The sequence below is a fragment of the Drosophila erecta genome, unplaced genomic scaffold, assembly GCF_003286155.1.
Source record: "Drosophila erecta strain 14021-0224.00,06,07 unplaced genomic scaffold, DereRS2 tig00000092-arrow-pilon, whole genome shotgun sequence".
Taxonomy (NCBI): domain Eukaryota; kingdom Metazoa; phylum Arthropoda; class Insecta; order Diptera; family Drosophilidae; genus Drosophila; species Drosophila erecta.
The window spans coordinates 1,549,227-1,576,480 of record NW_020825207.1 but is presented as its reverse complement, the minus strand read 5'-3'; the positions used below and the strand labels follow the sequence as shown (position 1 = coordinate 1,576,480).

The window sequence follows — 27,254 nt, the reverse complement described above, 5'->3', positions numbered from 1 at the left end:
AAAAAAATTAAAAAAAAATAAATTTCAAAATTTGAATGCAGTTTTATAGAGAATTGCGGCAGAAACATTTACAGGTATGCCACATTAAAATCCGATTAAGATAAGTTGAGTTATGGAGTTTAGAACTTCAGCCTTGGGGCATTTCTTAATGTTTATGAATTTCCACATCAGAAAAATTAAAAAAAAATTAAAAAAAAATAAATTTCAAAATTTGAATGCAGTTTTATAGAGAATTGCGGCAGAAACATTTAGAGGTATGCCACGTCAAAATCCGATTAATATAAGTTGAGTTATGGAGTTTAGAACTTCAGCCTTGGGGCATTTCTTAATGTTTATGAATTTCCACATCAGAAAAATTACAAAAAAATTTAAAAAAAATAAATTTCAAAATTTGAATGTAGTTTTATAGAGAATTGCGGCAGAAACATTTAGAGGTATGCCACGTCAAAATCCGATTAATATAAGTTGAGTTATGGAGTTTAGAACTTCAGCCTTGGGGCATTTCTTAATGTTTATGAATTTCCACATCAGAAAAATTACAAAAAAATTAAAAAAAAATAAATTTCAAAATTTGAATGCAGTTTTATAGAGAATTGCGGCAGAAACATTTAGAGGTATGCCACATTAAAATCCGATTAATATAAGTTGAGTTATGGAGTTTAGAACTTCAGCCTTGGGGCATTTCTTAATGTTTATGAATTTCCACATCAGAAAAATTACAAAAAAATTAAAAAAATTAAATTTCAAAATTTGAATGCAGTTTTATAGAGAATTGCGGCAGAAACATTTAGAGGTATGCCACTTCAAAATCCGATTAGGATAAGTTGAGTTATGGAGTTTAGAACTTCAGCCTTGGGGCATTTCTTAATGTTTATGAATTTCCACATCAGAAAAATTGCAAAAAAATTGAAAAAAAAATAAATTTCAAAATTTGAATGCAGTTTTATAGAGAATTGCGGCAGAAACATTTAGAGGTATGCCACGTCAAAATCCGATTAATATAAGTTGAGTTATGGAGTTTAGAACTTCAGCCTTGGGGCATTTCTTAATGTTTATGAATTTCCACATCAGAAAAATTACAAAAAAATTTAAAAAAAATAAATTTCAAAATTTGAATGCAGTTTTATAGAGAATTGCGGCAGAAACATTTAGAGGTATGCCACTTCAAAATCCGATTAGGATAAGTTGAGTTATGGAGTTTAGAACTTCAGCCTTGGGGCATTTCTTAATGTTTATGAATTTCCACATCAGAAAAATTACAAAAAAATTTAAAAAAAATAAATTTCAAAATTTGAATGCAGTTTTATAGAGAATTGCGGCAGAAACATTTAGAGGTATGCCACTTCCAAATCCGATTAAGATAAGTTGAGTTATGGAGTTTAGAACCTCAGCCCTAGGACACTTCTTAATTTTTTGAGTTTCTACAACATCATCACATCAAAAAAATTACAAAAATATTAAAAAAAAATATATTTCTAAATTTGAATGCAGATTTTTAGAGAATTGCGACAGAAACATTTAGGTATGCCACTTCAAAATCCGATTAAGATAAGTTGAGTTATGGAGTTTAGAACTTCAGCCCTAGGACAATTCTTAATTTTTTTGAATTTCTACATCAGAAAAATTACAAAAAAATGTAAAAAAAAAACCTTCTGCCTGTTACATACTTTTCAACGAATCTAGTATACCCTCTTACTCTACGAGTAACGGGTATAAAGAGTGTTACTTCAATCAGGTCTCATACATAAATTTAAACTGTAAGTTGGTCACAGTTGCTATTCAGTTGGCAAACTACCCAACCCATTTATTTGCTGAACTGAACTTACATAAATGCCAACTGTTTGCGCAGATTTTGGTACACTGATAAAAAAGTGTAACTAAGTTAATATCATGTTTTAACCATGACCTTCGAGTTTGTACTATTCCCTCTTGCTCTAATTTTACTTTACATCTTCTTTAATTATACATTTAACATTAGTCGGCAGCTAATCATTTTGTTATCTGTATCCTTGCGTGCTCGGAATAAGATATATATTTAGTTTTCTCTGGCCGACCAGCCGCTCTCGTTTTCACCTGACCGATGGGGGGAAAAGTTTCCCGGCACTTTTCACGCTTTCCCATGGAAACTTTGGCGCTTCCGCCTGCCACCTCTCGATTTTCATTGTCAGGCGATTGTGTTCCGACCATTTCGAGCATTTCCAGAAAAGTTCGCACAAAGCTAAATGTTTATTTGTACTGCAGTTGGTTGTTACCGCCCGTTTGTTTGCTTGTGTGATTGTTTGTTTCGCAGCAGTTTTTTGCTTTTTGTTTGGTTTTCCGGTTTTTCCCTGTGCGTCGCCGCTGAATCGCATTCTTGGGCCAGGAATCATTAGGAACTATTTGCTAAGCAAATGCCACTGGCATTGCGGAGTGGCCTGAAATTGTTGCAGCCGGAATGCTGGACCGCAAAAAAGTTGAATGGCAATGGGAAAACCAGGCCAGGAGCAAAGCAACCTTGCTCGAAAATGACGCTGCGAATTGGTATTGTGGTTTTCGCCCATTTTCCCCCATTTTCCCAGCGGCATTGCCCTTTGGGGCTGCATATTCCCCTTCCCGTTCCCGTTCCCCCTGCGAACTGAGCTCATCATTGGCACATTAACAGCCCCATTGGCACACTCACTCGGCCAAATGCACATTTGACTGGCTAATTAAGAGGCTGTCAACAAATTGGCATAAAAAAACAACGCCAGCTCATCTCATCGCTGCCAAGGAAATGGCACCGAAACGTGACCAGGCAAAAAACTCTCAAGCAGTGCGGAAAAGCCGGAAAATCCGCCCACTTCTCATCACACATCCCATCACACGATGTTACGGCCACTACAGAAAGTGTGACAGTTGGTCTATATAGCACATATAACACTCATGTATGTGTGTGTGTGCGGTGGCTGTGCGTGTGTGAGTGCGAGTGTGAGTGAGTGTGAGTGCGCCCAGCATCAAGTGCCATTGACGGCGCGTCATTTTCTTGAGTACTCATTTATCCTCGGCGCACAAAAGCTGCCACCTCCTGAAATGGAAAAAAAGCATTTGAGCCTCGAGTCTGCGTATTTAATTAACGAAACGGAAATTGCAAAATGCGACTGCGGATACTGAATCCATTGAACTTGCATTAGGTTTAAGTTGGCTTTTAGCAGTAGCAGCTTTTTCCTGCTTAATTATATTAGAAACGAAATATTTCGCTTCGCAATTGATTAAATTCAAGCCAAAACAATGCAATTTCCAGTGATTGGCTTATAGAATGCTTTCTCCATGGGCACCGAACTTTTTTCACAAATGAACGTCAATGGAATTTGAGATCCATAAACCAATTTGCAACACTGCAGCATATTTGTTGTTATATTGAGCTCGTAGCTCCCGACTGCGATAATTAAATTAAAGGATTTTCACTCAACTGCTAATCAAGTAACTTTCCGCACTGCTTATTCAAGTTGAAACTTTTGGGGCTGGAAAATAGTAAATTTATGGTAACTGAAAACGTATAAGTACAATATTATGTTTGAAAAGCACAACATTTCGTTTAATCTAAGCGAATGAAGCCTTAGTCAGGTGACCTTTCCTAATTGCTTTCATTTAGCCTGCATCGAGGCCAATTCAATCCATCAGCATGGCACATAGCATATATTAAGAGCTCTTGGCCAGCTGTGAAAGTTGGCAGTTGGCCAGCTGGTTGTCACCTGTGAAAGTCAACTAAACGAACTAATAAATTGAAATATTTGCATATTCCACAGCTGGAGGAGGATCAGAACTGCCACCCAAATGGGGCAGAGCAGCAAGTCCGGAAGCGCCGTAGGCGGCGGGGGCGGAGGCGGAGGCGGAGGAGGCGTGGTCTGCCCCTCCACGGCGATCAGTGGCTGTGCCTCCGGAACGGCGCTCATCCAACTGGATGCCACTGCTCCAGGAGCCGCCGGAGCTGGGGAGTCGGAGCATGAACGCGGCACTTGGACGGGTCGCTTCGATTTCCTGCTCTCGCTGCTAGGATACTCAGTGGGCCTGGGCAATGTGTGGCGGTTTCCCTACCTGTGCTACAACAACGGAGGAGGTTGGTTTCATCCATGAAGTATATCTCATAATATACAGCGTTCAAGTCCCCAGGGTGGCGCACCTCGCACGATTTCCGATCTTTTTAAATCATGTCGAATTCTATCTTTTCAGGAGCCTTCCTCATCCCCTTCACCATAATGCTGGTGATTGCCGGACTGCCGCTGATGTTCATGGAGCTCTCCTTTGGCCAGTACGCCGCTCTGGGTCCCGTGGCCGTTTACCGCAGGTTCTGCCCACTATTCCGGGGACTGGGAACCGGCATGATCCTGGTGTCCGCCATAGTGATGCTCTACTACAACCTGATCATCGCCTGGACCATCTTCTACATGTTCGCCTCGTTTGCGCCGGTGCTGCCCTGGCAGAATTGCGAGCCGGCCTGGAGCACTAAATGTGAGTTTGACCCCTGGGGAGCACATAGTGTGATGGCCTCAATTAATTAATAGGCCAAAACACTCGGGGAAATGGGCAGAAGAGTGGAAGATAAAAGCGGATGTCAGATTCTCATCTTTTGTTACGTTTTTCGGGTAATAAATTAGGCAAATTGCAAGCTGTCAAAAGTGGAATTTTATTCCGCTCTGCTCCGCATTTGTTTTTCTTTGTGTCCATCGGCGGCACGTGGCCCGGTTGGGAAAACACATGGCCAGGAAAATCGGTGGTGGCGGGCGGGGGAAAATGAAGAAAATGAAGAAAATGAACAAAATGGTTGTGTAACCAGCAGACCCCGGAGACAATTGATTCGGGACGACGCAGCCAAGATAAACACACACAATCCCTGGGAAACTTTCAAGGAGACTCGCAAGTCAGGGCAAAAATGTAAAATAAAAACTCGATAAGTTCGCTTCCGAAATATCCGAATAGTGTAGGCTAGCATAATGCCAGGGGATCAAACGTACATCATTCATTCGGCCCCCACAAAAGCTGAACCCCCCTCCCTTTCCCATTCCCGCCCTTCACGCACACGCAAGCAAATAAAAAGTATGAACAAACTTTCACCCAGAATTATAATAATAAACAAGACGTAGGGGCGGCACAATAACACAATAACGCTTGCTGGATTCCTAGGCGCCCTGAAGTAGGCAATTGTTTTTGTGCCGCGCTTGACATTGCAAGGTGAGAGCTTTCTGCGCCTGTGTGTGTGTGTGCGTGTGTGAGGATTCTATGAGTGTGTGTTCGTGTGGCGAAGGCGTTTCCTTGCGAGTTCCCAAGTCCGCTTGTGACTTTCTTGGCCAGGAACGCTTTAAAATGTTCCGCACGCGAATCGCATAAATCTTTAACGACCATTGAACGCCGACTCTTCCGGATTCTGGAGCTGGGAGGCGGGAGGATTTGTCATGCTTTCCCGGAAAAGCGTGGCCATTTGGCTATGTAGGTCAGAATGGATGACAGACCGAAAGCCTTGGAGCTTATTTGTGAGACATTCAACAAAATTTACATTTCCTGCCTGTCATAAATGGTTAATTTTGTGAGGAAATAGGAAACCAAGTGAATGGGTGGAAACTTCCTTTGTTTTTTGTTGCTCAACAAGGAAGTGTTATGTAAATTCAAGCCTCTCATATGACAGTATGATTTTTGAATGCGGTTATGTATGGATTCCTCGAAACACTAGTAGTATATCTCTATAAAATCAATATGTAAGGCAAAGGCAAGTAATCCACCAGGAACTTGGAACCGAAATCAGACCTAGACGGAGGTCCCAGGCTGTCTGCCATTTCCATATTTTTTTGTGATAGCCCAGAAATCGATAATGGATGCTATTGAGGGTCTTGGATATTGAATGGAGTCCCTCGGCGCACAGCATTTCACCTTGTGGGAAGCGAACACGGCAGCTTGAAATTGTTAAAATGACAAACAATTATGTCTTAACTGTTTTTGACACTCAATCGCTGGCAGTGGGAAACTCAACCTTGGGCCGGGCTTTTCCCTAAGCTTCGGGGATCCCAGGACGAGAAAGTATTGTGTGTGTACCAGTATATGTTGTGGGGGGAGCGGGAGGAGTGGGAGGAGTGGGAGGAGCGGGGGGACCTGCCCCGGCAGACAAGCAATTTCTTAAGGATTTTATTTATTGACACTTCTCGATTCGCCGATTCGCCCGTTGTGCTGGCAGCATCCTGACCTCGTTCGCCTTTGTCCTCGTCTGTTTTAGATGACAAATGTTTACTTTTAGTGTCACGATTAAAATGTGTTTGACTTTGTTTGTCCACGGATCGAGTGTCGCACTCTGTTTGGCTCTCCACTTACTTGTGTGCTTATGTTTTGCAGTAAATATTTGGCCAGCATTTTGATGTGCCTAATAAGGTAAATGATCTGGCCACTAAAAATCCCTTCACTCGACTCTGTAAAGTCTGGCCCCCATACTTCCAACATCTCCCAAATGTGCCATCAAACCTGAGGCCACAAAATGTAGGGCCAACTTTCTGCACCAGGCGTAGCCCCCAAGTTGAATAAGAAAGTCGGTATCCTTTTGCACACGCACACAAACTCCGCACAGGATTTATTTATGTGCGAATTGGTTGGGGCCCTCGTTCCGCGTTCCTCTTTCAAATAGAATTTATTTCGTCCAACTCGGGTGTGTGTGCGTTTGTGTAATCAAATTAATTGCAATGCAAACAGCGGCAGACAGGCAAATTAAACGGCGTGTAAACACTTTGAAGTTTTTCACAAAACCATCAACCGCCAGCCACATGAGATTGTTCTCGAATTTATTTCCCCGTCGGAAAATGAAGCTGATGAATGGCTCTGGCGAGTGTGTGCACGAGTATGTGGGCTTGCTGGGAATTTAAACTTGAATCTAGCGACGGTTTAATTCGACGCGGCAACGGGGCGTATGAGCAATGCTTATTGACAGGCGCTGATTGGGCGTGGGAAAGCGGGCTGCTCAATAAATCGATTTGCATACCCATTTCAGTTCGCAAACGAGTTTAGTTCGCAATTAGCCACTGCCAGCATCAATGTCCTGCAGCTTACCCCACGTAAAAGGACATTTCTGCCGCTTTTCGCCAAGCAGGGGGACATCAACTGTCAGGCAGTCATTTTGCGGTTATTTGGGTGGAAAACTTTGCCGACTTCGGCGGCACTTTCTCTTTCGGAACTCGGCGCACATAAGTCAAATGTCATAACCAAAAGCGAAAGTTTCAGACATTTGTGGGGCTCCATTTGCGGTCTAACAGGTAAATACAATTGGTGGTTGCTCGGGAAATTGAGCGTTGTGGGTGTGGGTTTTCCAGCAAGCAGCAAGTGCCTCGTAAAGTTAAAGTCTCATTAGACAGATCAAATCGGATGGACTTTATGCACTGCCGAAGAAAGGAAGGCGAAAGACAGATTGCCTGCTATTGACCTTTCGCCCCCGCCAAGCAGCCAAGCAGCCAAATTTGCCAGTTGCCAGATGCTTTTGTCCAACCCTTTTTCGCCAAAGGATTCGGACCCTTTTTTATGTTTGCTGGGGCTGCGCCTTTTGTGCTCTCCTCTGATTTGCTACTTTGTCCTTTTAATTATGTTCGCAGACTTGCAGAACCCTGGGTTGCACAACCCAGCAAATAGTTCATAAATATTAAAACGCTGTTTGCATAATTGAGGGGTAATGGGAAGGGCATTGATGGGGGGAATGGGCGTCCAGATCCACTTGCTGACAGCCAAAGTCTCTTGCAGATTGCTTCTCGTACGCCCAGGCGGACCAGTGCGAGGCCACCAATGGCACCTACTACCTGCGCACCTGCCACAACGCCACCTCCGCGGCGGAGAACAACATCACCGCCCTGGCGCTCGGCGCCCTGAAGCGTCCACCAGCCGAGGAGTACTTCAAGTGGGTTTTCACATGCACTTGCTCCAGAATCATTTGCTTTTTAAGTATTTTTTGTATACTTTACTTATTTTCATTACTTAATGCAGTATGAATTGAGTTTAACTGGGCTTACCCTTCTCCTCCTCTATTTGCACTTCCTTGGACACTTTGCACTCGCACTTGGCTCCGGCAGCAACTTCGTGCTCGGCCTGTCCAAGGGCATCGAGGAGACGGGCAGCATTAAGCTGTCACTGGCCGCCTGCCTCTTCCTGGCGTGGACGATAGTGTTCCTGTGCCTGTGCAAGGGCGTCCAGTCGTCCGGCAAGGTGGTCTACTTCACGGCCCTCTTCCCCTACGTCGTCCTGGTGATACTCTTCGTCCGGGGAGTCACGCTGCCGGGTGCGAGCACGGGCATTATCTTCTACCTGACGCCCGACTGGAAGCAGCTGGCCAACGCCCAGGTAGGTGGTGAATGCGGCATCCAAGCCGCTCCATGGACACGGCCTTCATCCTCCCACTTATCCAATAGGTCTGGGGCGATGCTGCGGTCCAGATATTCTTCGCATTGAGCCCGGCCTGGGGCGGCTTAATCACGCTCTCGTCCTACAACAAGTTCTCCAACAACTGCTACAAGTAAGTTTTACAGTATTCCGATGGGCTTAACAGCGATGGGTCCACGGGGTGCGATGAGTACCCTTTGTAGCCATGGCTACAAATTTATAAGATACTGAATTAGCACTAGCATGGCCAGTTTCAATCTAACACCAAATCCAATTAAAGGGACTCGCTGATCGTGGCCTTCTGCAACATAGCCACCTCCTTCTTCGCCGGCCTGGTGATCTTCTCCATCATTGGGTTCCTGGCCCACGAGCTGAACGTCGATGTGGAGAAGGTGGTGGACCAGGGCGCGGGTCTGGCCTTCATTGTCTATCCGGAGGTGGTCACCCGGCTGCCCATCTCGCCCGTTTGGGCCGTTCTGTTCTTCGTGATGCTGCTGACCCTGGGACTGGACTCCCAGTTCGCTCTGATGGAGACGGTGACCACGGCGATTCTGGACAGGTTCCCCAACCTGAGGCAGTACAAGATCTGGGTGGTCCTGTCGGTGGCCATTTTCGGTTACATCGGCGGCCTGGGCTTCACCACCAATGTGGGTATCTCTCACGGGCAATCAAAGTGTATGACTTCACATTTCTCCTAATCCTCTAGAGCGGCATGTACTGGCTGCAACTGATGGACAAATATGCTGCCAACTGGTCCGTGCTGCTGATTGCCATCTCCGAGTGCATCCTGATTGCCTGGATCTATGGATCCCAGCGGTTCCTCAACGACATTCAGGGCATGATTGGCAAGCGATCCTGGTTCTGGAATTTCTTCTGGGGCATCATGTGGCGCTACATCACGCCAGCCACCCTCTTGGTGAGTTCATCTCGCCGATTACCACTGATTATGCAGCTATACCCCTAATCTACTCAATCTCTCCCAGTTCATATTGTTCTTCAACTGGGTGGAGTACAAGCCGGCCAAGTATGGTCACTATGTCTACCCCATGTGGGCGGATGCAGTGGGCTGGATCGTGGGGCTGCTGCCCGTGCTGGTCATCTTTCTGGTGGCCTTCCAGGAGATTTGGCGGGCGCCCAAGAGCCTCAGCTTCCGGGAACGCATCAAGCACCTGCTGCAGCCCACCGCCGAGTGGGGACCAGCGGGCAGACCCTGTGTCAACCTGCACGCCGAGCGGTACCAGAGCCAGAACTACGACGGCGTGACCAACACCAAGATCCTCATCGAGGAGGAGGCCTCGCCCAAGCAGGCGGCGGCCAAGAAGGACAGGCAGCTGACCCTCGACGTGGACGTGGATGTCGAGTGCCTGCCCCTGGCGACTGTGGGCAAGCGGCCAGGTGCTCCAAAGTCAATGGGCAAGCAGGGCAGCAGCGGCAACCTGCAGACGAATGCCAAGAACGGCACCCACAAGTCGCCAACCACCGAAATCAGCCCCAGCAAGCAGCCTCTTATTCCGGCCGAAAAGGACAATAAGTCGGCCACCACAAAGGTCCTGGCCGCCGGAACGCAGAACAGCGGACGCGAGTGCACCACCATGTCCACTTTCGCGGGCGGCGGGGAGAAGAAGCCAACCAAAGTCAATTCGGGCGCAGTAGCCACAACTGCTGCAGCCACGCTGGCCAGCAGCAACACCACGACATCAGCAACTGTTGCTGCTGCCACCAAATCACCGCCTCCAGCTGGTGTGGCAGTTTCCACTTCAGTGGGTGTGGCTGCCACAGGGGCAACTGTTGCTGCTGCGGCAAATGGCAAAGCTAGCATTGCTGCTGGCAAAGCCACACTGAAAACGACAATATCATCAGGTGCTGCTGCTCCTACTGCTGCTGCTGCTGCTGGTGGCAACAAAGCAGCCAGTGTTGCAACTGCAACAGCATCAGTCGCCGCTGGCAAAACGCCTGCGGCAGCAATGGCTTCGAATGTGGCAGCTTCGGTTAAAGTGTCGCAAACGGAAAAGACGGCTCCACTTAAGACCACAATATCGGCCAGTATTGCTGCTGCTCCAGGCGGCACAAAAGCGTCAACGGCACCTGGTATTGCAACTGCAACAGTGATCAGTGTCTCGCCAGGAGCTGCTCCAGTGGCTGGAGCCTCAAAAGCCGCCGCTCCACTCAAAGCCGGGGCTGGTGCTGCAGCTGCGGTTAATGCAGCACAGGCCGCAAAAATCACACCAGCTGCCGCTCCATCGGCACTTGTTGCTACTGCGCCGCCAGCCAAGTCCACATCAGCATCGGTGGCGAAGACAAATACCAACGCTGGCAGCAAGCCAGCGGCCGCATCAACTGCACTCAAGTCGGATGGCCCAGCTGCAGCAGCAAGTGTTGGTGTGACGAACGGAAAGGTCACGCCGAGTGGAGGAGTCACAGCAAGTGCACAGCCAGCGGTTAACCAAAAAGCGACAGCAGCAGCAACCCAAAAGTCGCAAGTGGAAACTGCAACGGCAACGCCAGCAAAAACTGCCTTGAATCAAAAGCCGATTGCCCCATCAGCGGGAAGTGGCAAGGTGGCCACGTCGGGTCCAGCCGAACTGTCCAGCAGCCGGAGCACGGATAATCCACCGGCTGCAAAGGGCGCGGCCAGCAGCAGCATGTCGGCCAAGTCCGCGAAGGCCGCCAGGACACAGGCGAACGAAACCAGCCCCACGAAGACAGCAGGGAAGCCCCTTAAGGCCGGCTCCACCAGTCCCACTAAAGCGGTGGCCAAACCAGGAGCAGCTGCAGCCAAGACTGCAGCGACATCTGCTGCAACAGCGACTGCTGCGGGCAGCAGCAGCAGCAGCGGCAAGAAGGCGGCCACGTCTACAGCTGCAACACTGGGCAGCCAGGCGAAGACGAAAGGCAATGCAACCGGAGCGGGAACTAAGAAGTAATAGCCAGAGCGTACCAGGTAGGATCTGTGTGCCGAGGTCGAGGTCAACGCATACGTGTTGTTCCCAATATCGAAAACTATTTTTATAAGTATATATATAAACGTGTATGTGTGTATCTACGAGCTAAGCAACCCACTTAACTGTACATGTAAAGAGTTTAACTAGGCGATTATGCAAACGGACACACGCTAAGTCGAATACTTGTAGACACCTCATTTGGATTGGCAGAGAGCGAGGGAGGATCGAACCTTCATGTTTCCTATGCGAAAGTACCTATTTATCAGTCATCACGGTGGATAGCTGTTCCTTAGTACCTAATTTCAGATCGATGGTGGCGGAAAGACTCGATTGTAATAACCGAACGTAACGAAGTTAACGTAGGCTTTAGGTCAGGACTCCTGGTGTTTGTTTAGTTCCGTGTGTATATCCCCTGGATGCCCGCCGTTGGGCGCCAATTAATTCGAGAGCAATGTTGAAAGTGCAATGGAAATCGTTGAGTTTTAAATATATATAAATTTATATACAAATATACAAAGGTTACAACTAATCAATTTACACAAGTGAGAGATCGTTTGATTGGTTTTTTACTGCGAATATTTTTAAGACTACTTTGGAGGGCGGAACTTAGGAGGGCGGAGGTATTTTTCCGTTTTATAAGTGCGTGCATTTGTTTATAGAGCAGAATACATCACCCGGAAGGCGAGATCCCTAATCTGTAAATGTGAATGTGAACGTATATGTAAATGTAAATGTATCTATGTGCTCACTGTATCTATGTTTTCTGTGCTAACGAGAGACTCATGTACCTAAATGTTAATCAAGTTGCATCAAATCCCTATTTGTGTGCATTTGTATAGTTAAGGCAAATATTTAGAAATGTTTTATGTGCGTGGAGTTGGCGGAAACTAAGCCGAATACGGAAAATGCTCACAGAAAAACGCAAAAACAATAATTACACGTACATTTCTAGAATTTATATAACCATTGTTGTGTATTCATGTTGAAAATAATTATATAAATATATTAAAATATACAAGAATAGAAACAAATATAATACTCGTAGATATTTGTATGTGTTTGTACCTATAGCTAGTTGGGATATTTAAAGCACCTATCTCGTCAGAAACGATCCAATCTGAAGAAAGCGTGCTTTGCTTCTCACCTTATTTTGATATTACATTATTACAAGTTTAGAGGCATTCGATTGAGAAACCCCAACTTTATTCAGTCCCTGAAAATGTGTGATAAATTATTTGCTCCGGCTCAAAGTAATTTTCAATTTGTGTCAAACATATTTAGGCGTAAGTGAAAACATTGGAAACAGGAATATATAATTATACGCGAATTGAAATTGTTGTAACTTGAGTTCGTTGTTGTTGTTTGTTTAGCGCAGTAGCTGTGACACCTGCCTACATACATACATATGTACCTAGACCCTAGAAACTAAATTCAGTCATATAACCATATTTGCACACAGGAAGTTGGTCGCCTTGAAACTGAGACACCTGGAATTATGGAAAGACATTTGTTTAAATCAATCAAGTAGACAAATTGCAATTCATTTAACCTACAAGCAAGTTTCCCAGTTTCACGGCGACTAATTCGTTGGGTGAACGTTTATGGAGTATGGAAATAAGCCATCGATGTTGCATGTTTGTTAGTTGAACTGGATGTGTACCTGTAAAATGAAACCGGCAACGTAGTCTAAGCGGAATTATCAAGTAAATATAGATAAGAAATTATGTACCGGCTGTTCGAAAGATATAAAGATAAATATTAGCACATGTAATGCCGCAATTTGCTCAAACTTAACTTAGGTCGCAAGTGAATACACAGAAACATAAACTGTCAATTCAGACAAGGTATTTATAGTTTTAAAGTAAAACAAATTACCCAATCGGCACTTAAAGTAGTGAAATAAGCGGAGTTTACTTTAAACATTGAACAGAGGAGCTTCAAATTTTATATGAAACTTTGAGATGCCAACGGATTAGGTAATCGTGTTTAAATAAAACTGAAAGAGCTAGGCAAGTGATCAAATTGCAACTCACATCCCTGTAAACCGAATGAAAACCGAACCGAAATAAGACCCATCAACCGGAATACCCACCAGTTACATGATCAACAATAATAACAAATAAATGTAAACGGAAAATGTATTCGATGTATGCATTTAAAGCGATTACATAGTTAAGAGTACATAAAGTCAGGATTTAAAAAACACCTTGTGTCGAGAAGCATTCACATTATTCTTTTAAAGTTCTGTTTATTCGAAATCAAAACTAAGCAGAGTTATGTAATCAGAAAAGTTATTTTGAGGCGGAATCGAATGTCTGCACAGCAAATCAAAAGTAACATCCCATTTCGCTGCGCCGATTTGAAAACCTAATTCGTGGGCTACACACAATATCTTACTAAAATAGATGTATAACATTTTGCTGTTCTGGTAATCAAAAATATATGTTATATCAAATTAAAAGTGTAAGCAAATATGACACGTACGAGTAATCCACAGATGCCAATAACTAAACGAGTAATCATAATAAAGTATGTAACATTAAGCCAGGAAAAACAATATTCATGAATAAATATTTATGGGTTTTAACAGTCAGCGGAATATTTCAATTCATTTCATTTCCCCCAAAAAGGTGTGGAGGGAAACAAGGATGATAGTTATCTCGCGGATTTATAACCGACTCGAGCACCGAAGGCTAATCCCCACCATTCCTCACTCTGCCTTCTCCTCATGCATAAACGGAATTAACTACAGTCTCATTAATCCGGCCAAATAGAGGGGCATTTCTACTTTCAATAGATTCTAAACTCTGGACTCGATGTCGTGCTCTCGCCTGGAAGGGCGCGACTCTCAACGCAGAACGCCATCGACGCACTTACAAATGCGCCGTCTGAATTTCACTTCAAGCGAGAATCGTTCGGAACCGGTTCAACTTGGTTCAAGTTGAGCTATATTCAGCGACAATGCTCTGCTTGCGTAGCGCATGGCCTAAGACGTGCGACTGCAAAACATAACTGACCGGGTTCAAAACCACCATTGGCAATTTTTTTTTTTTATACTTAAAAACTATTTTAAGCCTTTGTAGGATGGGTAGCAGCAAAAAGTAATTATTGAATAGCCTTATTTCAATTAATTAGCTTAAATGTTTTACAATTTTTAATGTACCAAAACGGAATAAAGACTGTGAAAATACATTTAAAACCCCATTTCAAATTGATTTTCCATGTAAACTACTTAGTCACAGCAAATAGAAGCTTCATTTTAAGAAAAAATTCCAGTTGATAAACAATATCTACGCTAAAATGATGCTGAAGAAATCCATTATATTCATTTTACTGGCTGCTCTTCTGCACAAATCTGCTGCAAAACGATTCGAGGGATACAAATGGTGCACGGTGGCCAGAGACGGAGCTTGTGTGAATTAAACACTTTATAAATATTGAATAAAATATGTCCCTGTCCTAAGCACCAAAAAACTAATTTAATCAATATGTTAGCTTCCATGTACAATGCAGTGGAGGAATTCTTGAGTATGGGCGTTACAGGGTGGTAAAAACACATTTACATTTCAGAGAATCACAACTGTTCTTTAATCTATTGCGAACTGAACAATCCCATGCTTCGAATTAGGAACTGGCTTGTAGCCATAGGCAGTCGTTTAACTAAAAAGGTTTGAGAAACATCGAAAACCTTATTCAATCAGGTTTACCTTTGGCTATTGTAGAAACTGCCTTTCTTCGAGAAATGGCATCAGAAGAGGGAACTTTTATTCAAAACGTCCTGGGCATTGATGGTCGAAATGCAAGCACAAGCAGGGGCGAACTACCCATGGTCAGCAGCTTTTTCTGTCCGCTCCTGCTGTTTTTTCTTTGGATAGTCTCCTTAAGTACGAATGTGAGTAGCCTGTTAAGCAAACCCTCTAACATCCTCCTGTTTCCAGTCATTTTGGGTTTTATATGCGTGTGCTGCAAGTTTGTGAAATCGGAATCTTTTACCAGCTACGACTCCGACAGCTTTGAGCTGCAGCAGGTTCATATCCTGGAGCCCGCACTTGGACAGGTCAAAGGATGTGCGTGCCTGGAGCAAAGAAATGAAAAGTAACTAAGCTAATTAATGATTAGTAGCTGCCGTACATTACTTTTATTGTAGCTCATGATAGCTTTAGGTTTTTTTGATTCGTATTCAAAGTTTTAGTACTTAAGATACAAATAACTTTAACACTCGTCTGGGCTTAAGACATCCCGGTTGCTAATATCGAAATAACTAAAGCACTGCTCTTCTAGAACTGTAAACTAAATTGCCTTCATATTTGGTAGGTTTTGTTTCTGTTTTTGGAATAGTTATGAAATATGAAATACTGGGGCTCTCAGTAAGCTTAAGCGGACTTGACCTCCGGCTTAGACAAAGTCAGGACATCCTCTTGGATGGGGGACAGAGTTAGCTTTAGGTCGTGTTCCTTGACCAATTTACAAATCGTGTCGAACTGAGCGTCCGAAAAAGATTTACGGGAAAAGTTCACTTGCTGATCTGAAGCGTTCTTGAACTGCCTAATCAAATCTTCCATGTTGTCTTTGAAATCCTGTTCCTTTGCTTCTTTCTTCAACTGAGCGGCTGTTTTACGGACCTCCGGCTTTGAATTATTTACTGACAAGGCACGTGTCCATAGATCGCGAGTGGCCTCCTGATACTTGGTGATTCTCTTGTTCATGCTGATGATCTCGTCGCTGATCTCCTTGTTATCCGGCTGTTTGGTCTGCGCCTGCAGGAAGGCCTTGCGGGCCAAGTCGTACTCACCCAAAGCGGCCAGGGCGCGTCCCTCCTGGAAGAACGCCTTGCAGGATGGATTCTCCAGGGTCAGGTGCCGTAAAGCCTTCATCATGATGCAGGCGCGTTTCGGCTTGTTCAGCTTGTTGTAAACGATCATTAGGTTTTGCTGGGGAAAGTGACAAGGAATCAACTACTTGGTCGAGTTCGCTTCTTACAAGCCCATCTTGGTGGCCACTTACGTTCAGGGTAATAAGCAATTCAGTTTGCTTGCACTCCTCCTCGTCATTGGCCATTCGGCAGTAGTTCAATGAGCTCACCGCCCGTTCAAAGGCAGTGGCCGCATTGCGATAGCGTCCGCGCTTCACGCAGTCCTTGCCATGTAGGTGCAAGTCCTGTGCCTTGGGATAGACTACACAAAACTTGTCGCGGTCTTCCTTGGGGATAGCATCGATGCCCTCCGCATCGCCTATGAGCGAGTAGTCAATAACCTCCACCTTAAAGAGCGCATCCGCCTTGGGCTTAATCCTTGGAGGGCAGCCGAGTTCTCCGAAGAGCAGCTTGTAGGAGATAATGAACTCGGCCTGCTCGTAAGGTCGCATGGTGCGCACGGCGGCCTCCAGGCCTTCAACCACCGTTCCCTGGCCAGTTTCAAACTCGAATTTGGTGCCCCGCAGCAAGGAGGAGTCAAAGGGAGCTGCCTCGCTCTCCCAGTAGCCACTGTACCGAACCGAGACCCTCGCCTTATTTGGCACCGCATCCCGATCCACGTGACCGGTGCGAGTGATCCGCTTGTAAATGTGTTCGTCGATCTCGCTCATCAGGGCACGCAGTTCGTCGAAGGAATGCGTCCACGGGGAACGCAGCTCCTCGCTGTCCACATCCTCCGCATCCTCGTAGTCGCTTTCGCTATCGAGACCCAGATCCCTGTTATTGTTTTGCTGCGACATGTCCACCTCGAATTCAGCGCCCTTTTCCACTAGATCGCTGAAGGAGTCGCAAATTCATGATTAGAGCCACGTGCTCATGAGAGCTGTGATATCTTAGTACTCACGAATAGGACAAGGGATTCTTGAGCATCTGGGTGGTGAAGGGCTGAAAATTATCCTCCATTTTCTCAAAATGTCCAGGTTATTTATTGAACGAACTGCGGAATTCGCTGATTTGGCGCTTTTCATTTGGATGCTTCATGGAACAGAGCTTTCCAGCGATGGCATCATGTGGTTCGATTGTTCGGTAATATCGATGGGGCGCTTTTGGTCAGAAGCTATCAAATTCAAATTGAATAACCAAAACAAAGAATAACGATAACGATAAAATTCGATATTTTAGTTTTGAGAAATTCCATTCTGCGACTCGAGATATCTTCCAAAAATGACTCGGCAATAATGCAACAACCAAGATTAAAAGCAAATTGCTTCCGTATGCCAGACCAAGATTGTGTAAACCAGATGGCTTTACATACGTTTTATATGAATTTTTATTTAAAACTGAACACTTATCGCACTCCAACTGCAAGCACTCCAATGAGAGAATTTTTTGGTGTGTGTAACAATAAAAAACTAGGAAACATAATGAGGAATGCATTCTTAATGGCCTTGTTTAGTGCTCACCTTGCGATATGGTATGGCTATGAGTTGTATATTAAAGGGAGGCTATTCTAAGCAATGATCAATACAATGGTAAACGAATGCTCTCCGTTCACTTCTTCAGTAGCTTGCTCATGTCCTTGTTCTGCTTGTGGATCTTTAAGTCGACATCCTCGATTTTATAGTTCATGTTATCCAGCAATTCGTTTTGCGACTCAATTTCGCCACCCAGATCGGTGGCCAGCATCTTGAGCACCGACAGGTTACTGCACATCTCCTCCAGATTGGAATCGATCTGAGCCTGGAAGGGATTTGCCGCCTGCCGCTGGGGATGGTAGGTGCTGCTGGGATCACCACGCAGCTGGCTAACCGGATGATTGTCGTAGCGCTCCGCTGGTGAAAGCGGAGCCGAGGGGCTAGCACCGCCACAGGCACCCAGATTAATATTGCTATTGGCCTCCTGAGAAGACTGACTCCCCGTGGGGGAGCCAGCGGCGGTGGAGGGCTGATCCCTGTTGCCCGAGAGGTAGTTCTTGAGGCCACCGAAGACACTCTTCAGGCCAGTCAGATGGCGCTGGCTGAAGCGCAGCGTGGAGCTGATCTCGTCCAGCTGATGTGATGTCTTTTCCAGCTGCTCCCGTTGCTTAGCTAGCTCGACGGCCGTCGCCTTGCCCACCTCCTGGGTTTCGTAGAGCAGACCTAAATGTTGTAGAAGATTCATGCATCAATAACGCCCCTTAATTGGCTGGCAATTGACCCCCTAGTTACCCAAGCTTTTGTTGGTGGAGTCCAGAGTTCGCTGCTCAATGGCCCTTCGCTTCTCAGCATAGGCCAGCCGCTGTGCGGCCACTGATGGCGACGAGCTTATCTCGTCCTCGTCATCATCCATCTCGAAGGGATTGGTGCTCCTCTGCTGCGGAAGCTTTGCAGCCCCCGTCCGCTTGTTCTGCAGGAAGAGGTCGTCGTCCACGTCCTCGAATCTGTCCACGTCATCGAAGTGGTCGTGCACTGGTTGCAGGTAGTTATGGGCCATATTTTTAAGCAAGCGAAACTTCCAAAATGTCGAATTTTGTTGTGTTTTCGTAAACTTTTATTTTTCTTTGTTGTTGTTTGGTGTTATCGATTGCAATAGGGATGGTACGAGTGTAGCGCTATATGCAGTTCAATCGATTTTAGCTTAGCATGGTGGAGGCTTCATAAATTAAATGTAATATAATTAAAACAATTTGGAAAACACATTAAAAATATCATTTTGTATGCGAGAAAACGGTTAGCTTATTATAAAAGGTGAATAAACGTGAGAAGAGCAATAACGAATCCCCCTACTGGGCATATAGCGGGGAAAAAAGCGGCTTGCCATCTCCAACAGATATTGAACCAGGGTTCCGTCAGTTTTCCAGAAGGCGTCGTAGTTTTTGTAACTTTTTGGAACTGACCAAGACGGAAGCTTTAGTTTAATTTAGCAAATTGTCGCAGGCGAACGTCACAGGTTTCAGGACACGAATCGGCGGAGGAACGCATCAAAACATAGCCACATGCATAGCTCATCGCACTTTGTGGCCGCGTCATGCGCGGCGCTGCTTCTGCTGGTGTCGACTGCGCAGTCGGCGGCGGCAGCGCAGTCAGGACTGCAGCCAGGTGGCAAGTTAATCGAGTTGGACGAGGACAACTGGCACCTGATGCTCCAGGGCGAATGGATGATCGAGTTGTAAGTGCGAAAGGGTAGCTTTGAGTAGTCCATATCCATATGAAACCCCGCAGCCCCTGACGTAACGAGGAGGGGCGTGGTACGCCGGCTTTTTTCTGCCGGCAATCTTGTTTTTCCGTTCTCCGGAATTCCAGACATTCCTTTGTGGTGACGATGACTCATCGGCAGCTGTACTAAACATATGTTTTCCTTGTGTTCACAGCTTTGCTCCATGGTGCCCGGCCTGCAAGAACCTGGCTCCCACCTGGGAGCGGTTTGCCCGCGTGGCCAAGGATGTCCAGGTGCAGGTGGCGAAGATCGATGTGACTACCTCGCCGTCGCTCAGTGGACGCTTCTTCGTCACGGCCCTGCCCACCATCTACCAGTGAGCGACACTTAACCCTTTTTAGCCCATAAAATACATATCATAATCCACGTAACTTGGTTACAGCGTAAAGGATGGCGAGTTCCGGCAGTATCGTGGAGCCCGTGATGGCGACGCCCTCCTCTACTTCGTGAAGAAGCAGCAGTGGCAGAGCATCGAACCGTTGTCCGCCTGGAAGAAGCCCGACACCATCCACATGTCCGTGCTGTCCTACTTCTTCAAACTGTCCCATACTCTGAAGGTACGTTCACCCAGCCCATCATCACATCGGTTCACTGCATGAGACATAAGCGGAAGCTTATCAGCGGGTTGATCCCGGTGACCCAAAGATTGCCGCCCATCACTCATTACTCTGGTCTTTGCTCTCTGCTGTTGTCTTGTATGTTGGGTTCATGTACTAATAGCACACGCAAAAACTCTTTAAGGACTTCAACGGGCGCCTGCAGGAGGAATACGGCCTGCCCACGTGGGGCTCCTACGCCCTCTTTGCCATCGCCACCATCTTCGTGGGCGCTGCCCTGGGGCTGCTGCTCGTGTGCCTTGTGGACTTTGTCTACCCACCCAAGAAGTCGCAGCGCCAGAGTTTCTCCGAGTCCCAGGACAATCTGACCGAGGGTCTGGAGGATTTAGCAGCCGAGGAGATCGAGGATGACGGCGATGCCGAGGAGAACGAGGATGAGCAACGCGATAGCGACGAGGAAGAACCGGAGGACGATGACGATGAGGAAGAGGACAGCGAGGAGCAGGCGGGAGATCTAGCCACAAAAGATAAGGAGGCGGACAGTGAGCCGGAGCAGGAAGAGAAGCCGGAGCCCAAGCAGGGCGGAGATGCTGCGCCAGAAAAGACGGAACAGGTGCGCAAGCGCAAACCACGCAAAGGCGATTAGGTACACTTGGGTCCATCCAGATCTTCAGCCTTAGCGATCAGAAGCGGCAACAAAAAGACTAACACAGAATCGAGAGAAACACAACCTCTTACCAAGCATCATTCGAGCAGATAGATTCCTTCTGCTCTGCCTTCGCGCACAATACCGATTGTTTCCCCTCTTAATCCTAGCCAGAAATCGGCACCTCATGTATTTCATAATTATGTAAAACAAAATTGTAATCCATTAAGCGATAGCAAGCGTAACAATAACTAAATTTAACTTTAGTCGTATACTTTTACCTTTTGCCAAGCATTGTATTTGTGTTCAAATTCATTTCCACACAATTAATTTCTCTTAAGCATTTCATTTGTAATTGATCTTCAATCGCAAATTGTATTAAATTTTCGTATTACACAATAAAATATCAAAATTTTAAATTGTTTTTTTACTCTGCGCTGTGCTGCCATCTAAATAATTCGGAAAATTTCGCTTTCTCTTGAAATTTCACACATGTGTGTATAGATTTGAAATGGAAGAACCACTTGATTCTTTTATTATGGCTTCGTCGAATTCTTAGTTATTTTTCTATTTAACATGAATAAATAAGAGTCCACGTGGTGAAATGGTTTTACAAATTTATTATCAGTTTATTGTAGGAGAATATGAAATAAGACAAAATCCCTGCAATTTCGTTTGTGTAAAACTACAAATAATTGTTATAAGATGTGTGTGGGTGGTGCTGATCGAAATGTTTCAAATTTTCCAATACATATTTCCAAACGCAAAAAAATGGGTAACTGTGGCTTAAAATAGTTAGCTCGTTGAGGCGTACAAGTTCATGCCTATCTTATAAAAAGAGTACAAAATGATTATACAAATATGTCTATAAAACGTGATTCATCTTCAGCGTTGCTTGCCTGATCTGTTGGCACTTGTGATTTAAATCGGAATTAACTGGATTAATTACAACATTTTGATTGTTAAACAAATAATATTTCTTTCAACAAATTGCTATGGCTATTGTTAGGTTCATTCTGGGGGCTTCGGGGATAAGGTACTTGTGGTGTGTGTGTATATAATAATTTCTATATTTAAATATATATTTGATATATATTGTTTGGTTGTAAAAGTTGTACTATTGCAGCGTATGGAGGAAGTTTGTTGGGAGGTTTTTCGGTTGCGGTTGGGATCAGGATCGGGATCGGGAACTGAATGAGGATGGGGATGGGGATTGGGATGGGAATGCGGATAGTGCGTTTCGGGCTGTGGTGAGTTTTCAAATACTTTAAGTAATTGTCTGTATGTGAGTTTGGAAATTTTGCTGTTGTGAATTTGGGTTTCAGGCTGGCTTCAGTTAATTCGTATTCGTATTCGTACAAAATGGCGAGATGTCAACAAAAACAATTGTTAATTACTTTGAAATATTCAAAAAGCAATCGTCGTGCGTCGTCGACTGCAGCTGAAAGCAGATTCTCCATCCGAGAACGGCTGGGATGGCTTTCAGCCCCAGACTTTTGTTGTAAAATTAACCTGGGGGGCCAACTCTATAACAAAGGCGCACTGCAGGCTTAAACTACTAAATAACTAATTGAGGTATGAGTGTGGTGAGGCTGTCCTCTTGCAGAACTAGCTGGATGCGTGGAAATTTTGAGGGGCCAAAAGCTGGCTGAATTTCGTAAACCGGTCTATTGCATAAAATTGCAGGTCTTCGTCCGCCGCCCATTGCCCATTGGGCACGGACAAGTAAAAAAGCGTAGCAAACTAGTTGGGCAACGGAAAAGGATGTGGCTGCTGCGATGACGATGGCGATGGACTGCTAGGCCACGAAATCGAGCGGCCGGTTGAAGCCACCCTTGCGATTCATGTACTGGCGGTACTTTCGCTTCAGGATTACATGCACTTCTCCGACATCGTTGCCCTCGACCTTCCTGTTCTTGGTGGTGTCGAACGTGCAGAATCCCATTGTCTTCAGCATCTCGACCTCTTCCGGCGATTTACCCTCCAGGTCCGCCTCGTTGATCTTGGGCCGGTCGGCAGCTGTGGCCGCCGCATTGTTCCTCGTCGTCCTTCGCGACGTCGATGGTCCGGAGCTGCTGTTGCCGCCGCTGCTTCCGCCGCCTCCTCCTCCGGCGCCCCTCGACCGCGATCTGCAAACCATGAATGTGCATAGTCAGTTGTGAGTGCTCTATACATTTCATTTGAGTGACAGTTTGAGGACCAGTTGATTGCATTCAAATTGCAACGAGCCTGGGAAATAACTGGGGCGACCTTGGGCATTGTCCACCCGATTGTGCAATATGAAGTTTTAATTACGCGAAATGCGACACTTTGCAACCGGTCGGTTGCCTTCATTAAAGATCTTATTTACGTCTACATTTTTGGCAATCATTTGAAGACCCAAGGCAACAAAGCGCTCATTAATGCATTGAATAACCGGCTTATGTAAAAATTGAGAAAAGGTATAGAAATTATGCATTTGCCCAAGAATTTCATTCCTGGATGGGTCCCTATATGAATATAGTTAACTATTTTCTGTCTTCAAAGAGAATACCTAAATGTAAAAGAGCATTCCTCTATATATTCTACTATATTCCTTACAACAACCATTTGAAAATAGCTAATAGATGATTGCAGCTCCCAGACCTTGTTTTAGTTTCGTGTGTTGTATTTCTTAAATGAAATGTTGTAGAAGATAACAGATAATCCTTATATCAAGTAGAAAATGTAGACAGTTTCGCTTAGGACATGTCCTCGATGAGGGCCGCACGCAGCTTGGTCGTCACTGTGGCGGGCTGTGCCTGGTTTAGCTTAAAGACGCTCTCGATCACCGAGATCTCTGTTGCGGTGGTGTTCATGCCCACAAAGGAGAGCCAGTCGTTGACCACCATGCCGGCAGCGAGCACTTCGCTTCCCCGGTTCACTGTTCCGGCCACGAGGGGAACCTGCAGCAGGGACGACAGCTCGTCCTGGTCCTGTATGCTCGTCTTGGGGTGCACCATGCCGCCCTGGTTGCTCAGCACTGCGTACGAGCCGACCAGTGTGTTGTCGGCGATGGTCTGGCGGAAGACCTCCACCTTGAGGACGTCCCCGATGATCTCCTCGGTCTCCTTGTCCAGATCCGGGTGGACCAGGGCCACATAGTCATTGCAGGCGATAACGTTGCCCAGCGCGGACAGGCGCTCCTCCACACGCTGGATCTTCACGGTGTCCGGCAGGCTGTTGCGCAGGTGCTGCAGCTCCTCGTCGGTGGTGGAGTTGGGCACCAGCAGGCCGTTCCGGTTGCCAACGGTGAGGCGGCCGATGATCCGGCAGCCGCCCACATTCGCGTGCACCACCGGGATGGTCTCGGCCAGCTCCGCCTCGAAGGCGCTGTAGAAGGTCTCGGATCCGCCGATGGCCACCAGGCAATATGTGTTGGTTAATTTGGTGAAGACGCCGATGTCGTCGTTGTTCTCGAATTGCACGCGCAGCGCCATTTTCTCTGTATGTACGTGGTTTCTCTTTTCCTGGTAGTTACTCTCTTATCGGATTTACTGGCCTGACTGAGCCTGTTGCTGGTGGGCTCGGGATTTTGTTTATATGTCCGGAAATCAATTTAAACGTCGTGATGAAATTCGCACAATTTCGCTTCACGTGGTAATTTCTTTACGTTCGGCCGCCAGAGCTGCATAGCCATCGATTGTCTGTCTATCGAAGTGGGGGTCTATCGATACTTGCGTGTAAATAAACAAGTTCTGGTCGGTGATTTCGGGGGTTTGAGGGGTCGGTTGCCCCCTCTTGAGGAATGTGTTCCTAAACCTACATAAACACTCCCTAAGCCTATCCTAAAATCATAGATACTGGATCCGTTTGAGTAAATTATGAACCTAAAGGAACCCTTTCAAACGTTTGTCCACCACGCCCCTGAACTGTGACCCACATCCCAGATTTTAGTGACTAGTTTTATACTTATCGTTGTTGGCGTTTGGTACACTACACTTTGTTATTCACCTAGATCGCCGACTCCGCGCACGGTCGCGCTCCCGTTCCCGCTCACGATCTCGGCTGCGACTGCGGTCGCGATCCCGGTCGCGACGACCGGCGCCTCCAGATCCGGATCCTCCGGCGGGCGCCACTCCGATGGCCTCCCGCTCCCGGGAACGGCGCTCCCTGCGCTTCTTTCGCTCGGATCGCTCCTTCTCGCGTCTCCTGTGCGCCGGCGAGGCGGGACTCCGGCTGCGGCCCATTGCTCCGTTTCGGTCTCTGCTTGTGTGGCGGTTTAAGTGATAGTTGGTTTGCCTGGAGTGGATTCGAAGTGTATGTTAGACGGCGTGCTCCCATGCTACCGCACGTATCCCGCTCACCGTTGCGCTAGGCTGTGTCTAGCATTATTTGGGCGACACCGGCGGTGGGTAAAAACGCGCTAACTTAAAACTAAAACCAAATAAACAACGCGCGTTATCTCGCCGCGACGCCGAAACGGAATGAGGAATGCGGATGAGGATACGAGGGATGCGATGCAAGGGCAAAACACCGCCACCAATCGGATATCGATTATTGGTATCTTCGCTCATGGCGATGTATCGTACATGTATCGTATACCAAAGTTCTCACACGATCAATTTGTTTTTTTGAATATGAAGAGGTCTAACTACATATTTTAAATGAAACATGTATTCTATTTATATTTTAATACCTTTACCTATAGTATATTTAACTTATACTTGGATGGTGGTACATTTATTAAATGCAGAAATGCAATTCTTTGAAATTTACCGATCTAATGAATAGTTCGAAAATACATTTTTAAATATTACATACATAGAATAATGAACCTTATATTTTCAAGATGTGTAAAATATAAATTTTTGGAAAACTATTAAACTATTCGTTCACGATCGCATGTGAAATGAACTACTATAGTGGCGGATCTTCTAGTTCGATCTTAATGACCGATTCATTTTCCAAGATGTAGGACTGCCAACTCCCCCGAAATAGAAAGAAAATGCATCTTGAAGATTAAGATACACACAACAATCCGTAAGTGCGTCAGAATTTTCAGAATTTGCGGTTCGCTGAAACTCTCGAAATAAACAATTAAATGTTACTGCACATCTGAAGCTATCGCAAGTGGATAGCGCCGTAGATATAGAAAAACAGCGATCGCAACCGATCCGTCCAAAACACGATATAATGTCGGGTCTGCAAAACACCTCGGAGGCCGTTGCAGTGCTCGCTTCCCTGGGACTCGGACTGGTTCTGCTCATGTTCGTGGCCACCACGCCGCCGGCAGTTGAGGCCACCCAGTCTGGGATTTACATAGACAACGGCAAGGACCAGACGATCATGCACCGGGTGCTGAGCGAGGACGACAAGCTGGACGTCTCATACGAGATCCTCGAGTTCCTGGGCATCGCCGAACGGCCGACGCACCTGAGCAGCCACCAGCTGTCGCTGAGGAAATCGGCTCCCAAGTTCCTGCTGGACGTCTACCACCGCATCACGGCGGAGGAGGGCCTTAGCGAACAGGATGAGGACGACTCCTACGAACATGGTCATCGGTCCAGGAGGAGCGTTGACCTCGAGGAGGAGGAGGGCGACCAGCAGAAGAACTTTATCACCGACCTGGACAAGGAGGCCATCGACCAGAGCGACATCATCATGACCTTCCTAAACAAGCGCCACCACAACGTGGACGAACTGCGTCACGAGCACGGCCGGCGTCTATGGTTCGAAGTATCCAATGTGCCGAGCGACAACTACCTGGTGATGGCCGAGTTGCGCATCTACCAGAACGCCAACGAGGGCAAGTGGCTGACCGCCAACAGGGAGTTCACCATCACGGTCTACGCCATAGGCACCGGCACGCTGGGCCAGCACACCATGGAGCCGCTGTCCTCGGTGAACACCACCGGGGATTACGTGGGCTGGTTGGAGCTCAACGTGACCGAGGGCCTTCACGAGTGGCTGGTCAAGTCGAAGGACAATCATGGCATCTACATAGGAGCACACGCTGTTAACCGACCCGATCGGGAGGTGAAGCTGGACGACATTGGACTGATCCACCGCAAGGTAGACGATGAGTTCCAGCCCTTCATGATCGGCTTCTTCCGCGGACCGGAGCTGATCAAGGCCACGGCTCACAGCAGCCACCATAGGAGCAAGCGGAGCGCCAGCCATCCTCGCAAGCGCAAGAAGTCGGTGTCGCCCAACAACGTTCCGCTTCTGGAACCCCTGGAGAACACGCGCAGCTGTCAGATGCAGACCCTGTACATAGACTTCAAGGATCTGGGCTGGCACGACTGGATCATCGCCCCAGAGGGATACGGCGCCTTCTACTGCAGCGGCGAGTGCAATTTCCCGCTCAACGCGCACATGAACGCCACGAACCATGCGATCGTCCAGACTCTGGTCCACCTGCTGGAGCCCAAGAAGGTGCCCAAGCCCTGCTGCGCTCCTACCAGGTTGGGAGCACTCCCCGTTCTGTACCACCTGAACGACGAGAATGTGAACCTGAAAAAGTATAAAAACATGATTGTGAAATCCTGCGGGTGCCATTGAATTCAATTTACCACTTAGGCTAAGCACTATAAAGCATTTCTGTGTAGATGTCCATCTCTGTACTAATCTCGAATATTTTTATAGAAATATACAGCGCTGTACCTAACTGAAGTTCGTCCTTTGAA

At 46.4% G+C, this 27,254-nt stretch overlaps 8 protein-coding genes across 10 annotated transcripts in view; 4 read left to right on the top strand and 4 right to left on the bottom strand.

Moving 5' to 3' along the window:
• Window positions 1–11,372, top strand: part of LOC6548390 (sodium- and chloride-dependent glycine transporter 1) — a 37,679-nt gene extending 26,307 nt beyond the window's left edge. Inside the window, exons 2-9 of the mRNA XM_001976435.3 lie at window positions 3,765–4,075; window positions 4,189–4,467; window positions 7,723–7,876; window positions 8,049–8,316; window positions 8,385–8,488; window positions 8,636–9,002; window positions 9,062–9,271; window positions 9,339–11,372. Coding sequence (XP_001976471.1) covers window positions 3,793–4,075; window positions 4,189–4,467; window positions 7,723–7,876; window positions 8,049–8,316; window positions 8,385–8,488; window positions 8,636–9,002; window positions 9,062–9,271; window positions 9,339–11,279 — 3,606 coding nt within the window. The 5' untranslated portion in view covers window positions 3,765–3,792 and the 3' untranslated portion in view covers window positions 11,280–11,372. The remainder of the gene's footprint in view (window positions 1–3,764; window positions 4,076–4,188; window positions 4,468–7,722; window positions 7,877–8,048; window positions 8,317–8,384; window positions 8,489–8,635; window positions 9,003–9,061; window positions 9,272–9,338) is intronic.
• A 1,255-nt stretch (window positions 11,373–12,627) lies between these two features.
• Window positions 12,628–17,300, bottom strand: LOC6548009 (inactive peptidyl-prolyl cis-trans isomerase shutdown). Of its 2 annotated transcripts, XM_026980569.1 has the most exons (5): window positions 17,114–17,300; window positions 16,302–17,046; window positions 16,090–16,228; window positions 12,851–12,957; window positions 12,628–12,784 (listed from the first exon to the last, which is right to left on the bottom strand). In XM_026980569.1, exons 1-5 carry the CDS (start codon window positions 17,170–17,172, stop codon window positions 12,716–12,718), a joined length of 1,119 nt encoding a protein of 372 aa, XP_026836370.1. In that variant the 5' UTR covers window positions 17,173–17,300; the 3' UTR covers window positions 12,628–12,715. The 2 variants fall into 2 exon arrangements, with proteins under 2 accessions (XP_026836370.1, XP_001976472.1); XM_001976436.3 differs by lacking the exons at window positions 12,628–12,784; window positions 12,851–12,957 and having other exon boundaries at window positions 15,408–16,228.
• On the top strand, window positions 14,560–15,396 carry LOC113564293. The gene is made up of 2 exons (XM_026980571.1): window positions 14,560–15,181; window positions 15,236–15,396. Exons 1-2 carry the CDS (start codon window positions 15,040–15,042, stop codon window positions 15,394–15,396), a joined length of 303 nt encoding a protein of 100 aa, XP_026836372.1. The 5' UTR covers window positions 14,560–15,039.
• Window positions 17,301–17,521: 221 nt separating the features above from the next.
• On the bottom strand, window positions 17,522–18,947 carry LOC6548010 (synaptosomal-associated protein 29). The gene is made up of 2 exons (XM_001976437.3): window positions 18,417–18,947; window positions 17,522–18,347 (listed from the first exon to the last, which is right to left on the bottom strand). The coding sequence occupies exons 1-2, from the start codon at window positions 18,679–18,681 to the stop codon at window positions 17,761–17,763; spliced, it is 852 nt and encodes a 283-aa protein (XP_001976473.1). The 5' UTR covers window positions 18,682–18,947; the 3' UTR covers window positions 17,522–17,760.
• A 50-nt stretch (window positions 18,948–18,997) lies between these two features.
• Window positions 18,998–20,881, top strand: LOC6548011 (thioredoxin-related transmembrane protein 1). 2 transcript variants are annotated; one of them, XM_001976438.3, is made up of 4 exons: window positions 18,998–19,356; window positions 19,559–19,720; window positions 19,787–19,961; window positions 20,146–20,881. In XM_001976438.3, the coding sequence occupies exons 1-4, from the start codon at window positions 19,184–19,186 to the stop codon at window positions 20,605–20,607; spliced, it is 972 nt and encodes a 323-aa protein (XP_001976474.1). In that variant the 5' UTR covers window positions 18,998–19,183; the 3' UTR covers window positions 20,608–20,881. The 2 variants fall into 2 exon arrangements, with proteins under 2 accessions (XP_001976474.1, XP_026836904.1); XM_026981103.1 differs by having other exon boundaries at window positions 20,125–20,881.
• A 323-nt stretch (window positions 20,882–21,204) lies between these two features.
• On the bottom strand, window positions 21,205–25,124 carry LOC6548012 (U4/U6.U5 small nuclear ribonucleoprotein 27 kDa protein). The gene is made up of 3 exons (XM_001976439.3): window positions 24,933–25,124; window positions 24,580–24,867; window positions 21,205–22,736 (listed from the first exon to the last, which is right to left on the bottom strand). The coding sequence occupies exons 2-3, from the start codon at window positions 24,813–24,815 to the stop codon at window positions 22,406–22,408; spliced, it is 567 nt and encodes a 188-aa protein (XP_001976475.1). The 5' UTR covers window positions 24,816–24,867; window positions 24,933–25,124; the 3' UTR covers window positions 21,205–22,405.
• LOC26526274 (eukaryotic translation initiation factor 6) lies at window positions 23,234–24,406 on the bottom strand. Its single transcript, XM_015157286.2, has one exon. It carries the CDS (start codon window positions 24,063–24,065, stop codon window positions 23,328–23,330), a length of 738 nt encoding a protein of 245 aa, XP_015012772.1. The 5' UTR covers window positions 24,066–24,406; the 3' UTR covers window positions 23,234–23,327.
• A 323-nt stretch (window positions 25,125–25,447) lies between the features above and the next one.
• LOC6548013 (protein 60A) lies at window positions 25,448–27,240 on the top strand. Its single transcript, XM_026981102.1, has one exon. It carries the CDS (start codon window positions 25,762–25,764, stop codon window positions 27,127–27,129), a length of 1,368 nt encoding a protein of 455 aa, XP_026836903.1. The 5' UTR covers window positions 25,448–25,761; the 3' UTR covers window positions 27,130–27,240.
• The last annotated feature ends 14 nt before the right edge of the window (window positions 27,241–27,254 follow it).

Bases quoted from the DNA above. Each gene is read 5' to 3' on its own strand.
- LOC6548010 (XM_001976437.3), bottom strand. From the start codon at position 18,681: ATGGCCCATAACTACCTGCAACCAGTGCACGACCACTTCGATGACGTG. The intron at 18,348-18,416 runs GTAACTAGGGGG...TACAACATTTAG, and splicing joins CTCCACCAACAAAAGCTTGG to GTCTGCTCTACGAAACCCAG.
- LOC6548011 (XM_026981103.1), top strand. From the start codon at position 19,184: ATGCATAGCTCATCGCACTTTGTGGCCGCGTCATGCGCGGCGCTGCTT. The intron at 19,721-19,786 runs GTGAGCGACACT...ACTTGGTTACAG, and splicing joins GCCCTGCCCACCATCTACCA to CGTAAAGGATGGCGAGTTCC. The intron at 19,962-20,124 runs GTACGTTCACCC...ATGTACTAATAG, and splicing joins AACTGTCCCATACTCTGAAG to CACACGCAAAAACTCTTTAA.
- LOC6548013 (XM_026981102.1), top strand. From the start codon at position 25,762: ATGTCGGGTCTGCAAAACACCTCGGAGGCCGTTGCAGTGCTCGCTTCC.
- LOC6548009 (XM_001976436.3), bottom strand. From the start codon at position 17,172: ATGGAGGATAATTTTCAGCCCTTCACCACCCAGATGCTCAAGAATCCC. The intron at 17,047-17,113 runs GTGAGTACTAAG...CGACTCCTTCAG, and splicing joins AAGAATCCCTTGTCCTATTC to CGATCTAGTGGAAAAGGGCG. The intron at 16,229-16,301 runs GTAAGTGGCCAC...CACTTTCCCCAG, and splicing joins AATTGCTTATTACCCTGAAC to CAAAACCTAATGATCGTTTA.
- LOC113564293 (XM_026980571.1), top strand. From the start codon at position 15,040: ATGGCATCAGAAGAGGGAACTTTTATTCAAAACGTCCTGGGCATTGAT. The intron at 15,182-15,235 runs GTACGAATGTGA...TCCTGTTTCCAG, and splicing joins TCTTTGGATAGTCTCCTTAA to TCATTTTGGGTTTTATATGC.
- LOC6548012 (XM_001976439.3), bottom strand. From the start codon at position 24,815: ATGGGCCGCAGCCGGAGTCCCGCCTCGCCGGCGCACAGGAGACGCGAG. The intron at 22,737-24,579 runs GTGAATAACAAA...CATGGTTTGCAG, and splicing joins GCGCGGAGTCGGCGATCTAG to ATCGCGGTCGAGGGGCGCCG.
- LOC26526274 (XM_015157286.2), bottom strand. From the start codon at position 24,065: ATGGCGCTGCGCGTGCAATTCGAGAACAACGACGACATCGGCGTCTTC.